Source organism: Pangasianodon hypophthalmus, chromosome 24, assembly GCF_027358585.1.
Source record: "Pangasianodon hypophthalmus isolate fPanHyp1 chromosome 24, fPanHyp1.pri, whole genome shotgun sequence".
In the NCBI taxonomy this organism is placed as follows: Eukaryota; Metazoa; Chordata; class Actinopteri; order Siluriformes; family Pangasiidae; genus Pangasianodon; species Pangasianodon hypophthalmus.
Genome location: NC_069733.1, coordinates 167,462 through 174,961, shown reverse-complemented (window position 1 = coordinate 174,961; position 7,500 = coordinate 167,462). Strand labels below are relative to the sequence as shown.

General features: G+C 42.2%; 2 protein-coding genes across 4 annotated transcripts in view; one reads left to right on the top strand and one right to left on the bottom strand.

The window, feature by feature from the left end:
• spef2 (sperm flagellar 2) overlaps nt 1–1,807 on the top strand; it is a 60,305-nt gene extending 58,498 nt beyond the window's left edge. Inside the window, exon 36 of one of the 3 annotated variants that reach the window (XM_053228915.1) lies at nt 374–1,807. In XM_053228915.1, coding sequence (XP_053084890.1) covers nt 374–466 — 93 coding nt within the window. In that variant the 3' untranslated portion in view covers nt 467–1,807. The remainder of the gene's footprint in view (nt 1–373) is intronic. The other 2 variants (XM_053228913.1, XM_053228914.1) reach the window with 2 other exon arrangements.
• A 330-nt stretch (nt 1,808–2,137) lies between these two features.
• Nucleotides 2,138–7,500, bottom strand: part of LOC128317313 (serine protease FAM111A-like) — a 5,998-nt gene continuing 635 nt past the window's right edge. The window contains exons 2-3 of the mRNA XM_053228917.1: nt 6,708–6,776; nt 2,138–6,593 (exon numbers count right to left, since the gene is read on the bottom strand). Of these exons, the coding sequence (XP_053084892.1) occupies nt 4,800–6,593; nt 6,708–6,770 (1,857 nt within the window). The 5' untranslated portion in view covers nt 6,771–6,776 and the 3' untranslated portion in view covers nt 2,138–4,799. The remainder of the gene's footprint in view (nt 6,594–6,707; nt 6,777–7,500) is intronic.

The window sequence follows — 7,500 nt, the reverse complement described above, 5'->3', positions numbered from 1 at the left end:
TAATGATCATGTGCACTTTGAAGTGTCCCTGCCTGAATTATGAGACACAAGCACACACTTGCAGCACAAGGAGAACAGTGTGTCTGTTTATTCAGTAAGAACACACTCGCCTCACACAGGAAGAACGGAGACCGGTCTTACCGGCTTCCTAATTCCTGTCTACACTTGCACACGGCTTCATCTGCCATTCTGAGAAGCATCAGAGTACAATCCTGTGGTTTTATTGTTTGTAAGTAGTTTTGCTCCTGAGGTCTGCACTGATGTCAAATCAGCTCCTAACGCTCATCTAACGCTGAACTTTTTTTTAAAAATTTTTTTAATAAAAGAAACACTTTTCTTTAAAATGTGATGAGAGCCATTTTATTTCCTACAGGACTTTTCCAGAGTTTTGGAGAACCAGCAGCGTTCATCAGTAGAAGATCCTGCAAGTGAAATAGCGTCTAACACACCACCAGGAGCTGAGTGACTCCGTACCCGTGTACATTTATAACATGATTTCTCTCTTGTAAATTCACTAGTGTTGTGAGTTTTTAGTTATTAGCAGTTATTTTGCTAATATGCTTTCAGTTTGTTTCCCTTCTACCACCAACACTTTCTTCACCGACTTCATTTCTGGACCTCGTCTGTCCTCTATCTTCTACCCTCAGGAAGTCTTCTCTCGCGGCTCCGTGGCTGTCGGATGTGCAGCAGTCAGAGAGAATTAAAAGCAGCTTAGATAAAGTGGAGGGAATCACAGCTTGATGCTGATCTCTCGTACCGCTCTCTCTCGTGTAAAAGTTCTCGTCTGAACTGATCTAAGCCTCCTTCTACAACCTCCACAAGTTCTCCCACACACCACCCCATTGCTGTTTTTCCTCCACCAGCTTCCTTTAGCAGCACTGTAGTTTAGAATTCTGCCAGTTTCTCAGTGCACGTGTTCTAATAAAGCAAAGCTCAACAGCACCAGAAGAAGGCAATGCATTAAAAACCTGCGTTTTATCACTGAACTCACTTTTAGCTCATTACAGTAATTTGCATTAACTCATTAGCTTAGCATTTGTGTTGACTGTGACGTATCAAACAGCTGCTGATAGAAGCAGCAGCACAGTGATTTACTCCAGCACACTTCCTGCTGTACCGTTAATGTGACGCTCGTTTGGGTCTCAGTGTGAAGAAGCTGCATGTTCAATAGCGAGTCTCTTAAAGTGACTGCGTCCACGACATCCCTTTATTCTCTAGTGTCGTAATTTTACTTATATTCTGTATTTACTGTGTGTTCCGCAGTTACACTGTTTGTAGAGAATCAGAAGTCCATCAGCCGTGTGTGTGTGTGATAGTAATAAATTCTAATTGTATAAATCTAATCTCAGTAAAATGTGTCTGTATAAAACACTCTTCGTCCATTTTATTGCGGTCTGAAAGAATCTCCTCTTCTCTTCTCTTAATTCTGCTGAATGTAATGAAACTGAAATCGGAGTCAGATCGGAGTCACACGTCCAAAACCTCTGTATTTTACTGACTGGAATTTGTTGGAAATTGATTTCTCATATCTCAGTTTTGGAGTGTGATGGGATGAAATGAAATACACTCCTGTGTGTGTGTGTGTGTGTGTGTGTGTGTGTGTGTGTGTTGACCCAGTAACCCAATCTCATTTTCCACCAAAAGCACACACACAAAGGCTAATTTAGCGTTCCTTGGGGGGAAACTTTTGACTTTCTGCGATCTTCATGTTCGCACGGTTGGTTCCTGAGGTGGAGCCGTAGACAGGAGCGCAGGCTGGATCTGAACATCACACTCCATGACTCATGCTTCAGTTTCTGACGAGTTGCAGTCAGTGCGATGTGCAGGTTTTGTGCTCGTGTGTTACTGGGTTGAGGTCTGTAGCTCAGGGAATCTTTACAGCAGGATAAAATGGCAGTTATGTGAAAAAATGACTGTTTATAAAAAGAGACTCAGGCTTTTCTTCTGACTTCCTGTTTCTAATATACATGGGACATGTGGGTTTCCAGTGCACAGTACTGACGCCCCTGAGAAAATCACACAAATAACACAGAGAGGAATTTAGTGCTTGATAAAATGAAAGAATGAATCTCCATTTCTGAACACTGACAGCTTCTGCGTGTTGGTTGGGATCCACTGGCTGTGTTCAGAGGCAACAGTAGGTGTAGTGGAAGAGAGAGCAGGAAACTAATCACGGTCCGGTCCACACCTGACCCTCGCCGTGATCTGAGGGAAATCTGAGAAAGTCGACACTTCCGAATGAAAAGCCTGAAATGAGTGTCACTGTGTTTTGGAGAGAAAATGTATGATATATGTCATCTTTAGTATCGTGTTTCTCACCGTAAACACACACTCTCACTCACACTTACTGTGACCTCAAACAACTACTTCCTGTTCACTTCCTGGTTTAAGTATTCAAACAGAACAAATGTCCAGTTTGAGTGAAAGCCTTGCTGTAACATGTGTGTGTAAGTTCTGAGCGTGTCGTTATTTCTGATGATCTTGCTGTGTGTGTAACCTGCTTATGATTCCATGTTGTCTGTTAATAACACCATGCACATGGATCCTGCCTCTGAGTCGCCATCTTAACACCGTAACACGTTTCCACACGGAACGTTCCAGTGGCTCATGAGACGCCTGGAGAAAGTGTGACGTCATTAATATGCAGATTTCAGGAAAGTGGTGACTGTAACAGCGCCGTGTCCTCAGTTTATAAAGGTGTGTTTCAGACACTTCCTTTCATCAATTCTCTGCACAAAGAAATGTACAAAGGTAACTGGGGGAATGTGAAACGCCACAATAAATGAACACAAAACACAAACTGTAACTTCTACAGCTAAAATAAACAACTCTAAACTCCTGGGAGAACCTGTAGGTTGATGCCATGAACATAGCGCTTAGCATAAACTTAAATAACACAGGAACATGCTAACAGCATGGACATGACATAAAGATCTACAGTCAACCTCGACGAAGATTTTTAAAAAACAACATAAAAGAAACAGACCCATCTATTACCAATTTCCTGTTTTCATTTTATTTTTTAATATTGTGTACATTGATGTAATAAATGAATGAAAAAGACTGAAGCATTATAAGAGAAAGATTACAGAGATAAGCATTAAAATCAATTATAGCATTAAAATTCATTAAATATTAAATTCGGACCCTCTGACCCCAAAAGCACCAGAAAGTGTGAATGAATGTGTTTCCAGCAGCTACAGTCCCGCAGAACTCTGTGCAACTCTTATTAGAGAGAAAAGACGACAATATCCAAACGCTGCTTATTTCCTGCGTCCAGAAAGAAAAGAGCAGCAGCGTAACGGAGAGATTTAGTGTTTGATGATCTGCAGTAAGCGTGTGGTCAGAGTCACGGCGATGTTTAATGACGTTTCAGTAATGAAATCAAGCAGAACTTTAACCTGAATGCAGAACAGCGATGTGGAGTCTCGACTCACGACATACAGGAAAAATAGAGAGAGTTGTGGACTTTAAGAAAATTCAACAGTCAGCGCTAACTGGTGTAAACAGCGTCGTTACTCTCTGCTCAACAGCAGCACAGTCTCTGCTCCACTCGAATATTAATAACAGCACAGGAATTATTAATGAAAGAAAAGCAGCGTAACTGAGTGTGACTTCATGACGTGGGCTGTGTTTTGAAATGAGAAAGCGTTTGTTTCGTACATGAATAATTCATCGTTACACTGGCTTGTAGCTCAGACTAGCGTGAGATCATGTTTTCTGATAGAGCAGGAAAGATGGATGAATATGAACAGAAGTGTGTGACGCAAATCAGTCCCTCCGGGATTTGGCCCAAATCTGCGGTAAATTAGAAAAATCGCAAGTTCGTCCGAATATTGCGGAGTTTGCTTGATTTTCTGTTAGTTTCCAAGATCGTGAAATCAAGCAAACTCTGCAATATTCGGAGGAGCTTGTGATTTTTCAAAATTTCTGCAGATTTGGACCAAGACACGTCATGTGACATCATCAGAATGCGCATTCGTCCAGCTAAAGGTCTCATCTGACAACAAACATCACTGCGAAAGACCGTTTCACCAATTCAAACAGTTCTCTCCAAAACAAAGCACAAAAAACTCCACAAGTTCCCGTACAGACTGCCGCGCTGAGAAGGAAACGGGACACAACGGGATGTTTATAGGGAAAAGAATAACAGAAACTATTCAGCTGTGTGTATAACAGAATTCATCAATATGAATATTCGTGTTTAACTCCCCACACATCTCATTAACATGTGCCTTAGTTTGCTTAATCATGTTATTGGCTACCAGCTGCTTGGCGAGAGACAACTGGCCAATCAGCATTCGTCTCTGGATGAAAGCTGCTAGCCCAGTAGCTACAGACTATTGCGTATCGAGACTGTATTACACGAGGAGATCAGATTTTACTAAATTTATCATGTTCTTCTGTTAATAACATTATTTCAATCATTTTCAGTGGAACTGTTATAAAGGCATTTTATGGCAACATTATTAATATGGTGAGAGTGATTAGACGGTAGATTGATTAGACAGTAGATTGATTAGACGGTAGACTGATTAAATAACACATCAGTGTCATCATCACCACCATTTTCAGCATTTCCTCATCCCTCCTGAGGTTAATCCCTGGCCACGCCCACATCTGAGGTGTTTCTGAACGGTTTTTAGACGCAGGTGTGACTTTATAAAAAAAGCTATAAACTTTACATGATGATACGATTCAGGAACTTTTCTTTCAGGTGCTGAAGAAGGAAGCTCTGTAACATGATGACATTGGTGTGATTAATGATGTCATTGGTGTGATTAATGATGTCATTATCATTATGGAATGTCCATGGGCTGAGAACTTCTCTGTAGCTGTTCCTTTGCCACTTGAAGAATGTCTTCCATGTTGTTTTGGGACTCAAAGTACTGAAGTACATCAGCTCTTTCTTTCTTGCTGCACTGAATGAAGATCTGCACCAGAATGGGGAACATCGGCAGGCCGTACTCCATCACACTCCTCGTTTCTCCTCTTTGTCCTTCATAAAAATATCCACCGGTGTGAACACCAATCAGGTTGCAGTACTCGTCAAACACCGGTGAGCCGGATGATCCGTGGAAGAAACAGGAATGGTACATGATCTGGGATTTACGTTTTTCCTTGTCCTCAACCAAGCACTGCTCTGTTATGACACGAAAGACATTAAGGTTTTGGTTCTTTTCAGAGTATCTCTTTGCTTCTTGTTTAATATCGTCTTTTGCGATAATAAAACAGGGGTCCATTCGTTTGACTCCACCCTCTGGATGTCCAATTATGCAGACACCACCTCTGTCGCGTGGAGGGCTATAGCGCCTCACCAGTTCAGGAAGATCAGATTTTCCATCAGTGCTCAGTTCCAGCAAAGCAAAATCCAGATAATTCCCCATGTCATCTTTCCCATTTAAAAAAGCAACAACGTTCTCCTTCACTGGTATGACTTTTACTTCAGACTGCAAACCTTCAAAGTCGAACACAGCTGTTAGACTGTGTTTCAGTGGTGGTGTACAAGGGACTAAGCCTCCAACAACATGTGCGTTGGTGAGGACATATCTGTCAAAGAGCAGAAATCCAGTTCCACTTCCAAAACCATTATTGCGGATCTGGCAGACGGAGTCGGACAACTCCATCAACTGTTTCACTCTCTTCACCTCCGAAAAGCTCTGAGCACTTTTATCATACTCCTTTCTGAAGAACCTCTTCACTTCAACATTATTCTTCAGATTCTCTCGTTCTTTCAGCGTCTTCAACAGCTCTCCATGCTGAGCTCGCAGAAGGCTCAGGATCTCCTGTGTGTTTGGGATCTCTTTTAAGTCTGGGTATTTTCTAGACTTCTTTTCTTTCTCTGGTGTCTCTGTCTCCTTCTCTTGAGCGCTGGTGGAGTCTTTGTTGTTTTTTTTTTCCTGAGGAGGCTCAGAAACTTCACTTTTTTCATCTTTCACTGTTTCTCCTGACTCGTGACTCATCTCCTGACTCGACTCCTGGCTCGGCTCCTGGCTGCCGCTCGGATGAGGAGACACAATGACCTGAAACTGCTTTCCATCCAGATGATCAACGAGATTTGACAGATGCATTATGCTCTCGGTTTTCTCCTCTTTGAGAGCGCCTTTCTTAAAAAGCACAGTGTTGAATCGCCCATCGCGCTTCAGTGCCGCTCTCACTGCTTCCCCCTTCACTGCGTACACACACACGTAATCCACGATTGTTTTCAGCTCCTTGTTTTTCATCAGCATACGGATATTTTTCTCACCCTTTGTCTTGATGTAGAAACTGACAAAATTTTCAGTCGAGAGAACGCTGTGATTCTGCGTCTTCACTCTACCGCTGTTTCCGTCTGAAATGATGAACTTGATGTCCAGAAGTTCGTTGTCGCTGAGCAGACAGCAGGGGAAATGTGGCGTCACAGCAGCTCTGGGCAGCTGTTCTCTCTGGATGACCAACTCCTTCTGTCCTCCCTTCTGGTTTTTCTTACAGATGGCTTTAAAATAGAAGTCTGTTTGGAGTCTGTCCTGGACGGTCACAGGCGCATTACAGGTCAGTTCATATTTCCTGAATTGGTAACGGAATCTCAAGGTGTGTCCATGATGTTCTGTTTTCTGTCAACACGTGAAAATCAACAATCTGAGATCTGTGAAACGTGTGTATTACTGATACAATATTCTACTCAACACATTTTCACTCAGTAATGATGAATAGTTTGTGTGACTCACTATCTTAGTGGTGTCCGTGTCCGGTCCACTCTTCTCTCCCTCCTCTTTATAACGGTTAGACATTCTCGACTGGAAAAAAAGCCAAAGATTAGATTAAACTTTTCAGCAAAGTGACAGCTGACCTTCCATTTTCTACCTGCAGATTAGGTACGATGCTGTAAACGGTTCCTCAGGCCATGCTATGTAATAAATGACCTGTCACATGAGGACGCAGGCAGTATGATTACACACTAATCATAATCATAAACACACGTTACACGCTTTACTGCTCAGTTCCCATGTTTCGCGATCTCTCATCAGCTGCTCATGAAGAGAGCGAGAAGCCGAAACCCCTGCAGCAGAGCGTTCCTGTTTCTGCAGAGACGAGGAGAACGTTCACAGTGCCGTGGGCAAGTGCAGGAGAATGTGACGAAAAAAACCCCACACAAATTCTGATCCGCGTAGTCTGATTACAGCCTCGGATTCAGATCTGCATCTGATCTTACAGCAGAGTGTCTCTGATCAGAGACGTGGAGTTAGACATCACGAAATCAGTTAAGAAACTTGCCATTAAATGCAAAAAACCTGAACCAGATGGCTATTAGGAAACTGTGTCATCGTATTATCTGAAACTGTATCTTGAAGTTAAATTGAATTTTTTTGGTTTACAAAAGAGCAATCTAAAACCTGAAACTGGAAAAATGTCCCACTTTTGGATGTGCAGCTGAACATTTAAAAATAAAATACACATATAATCCATTTCTCCTGAATATCTAACAACACGAGCAACATGCAGGCTAAAATAACCCAAAAC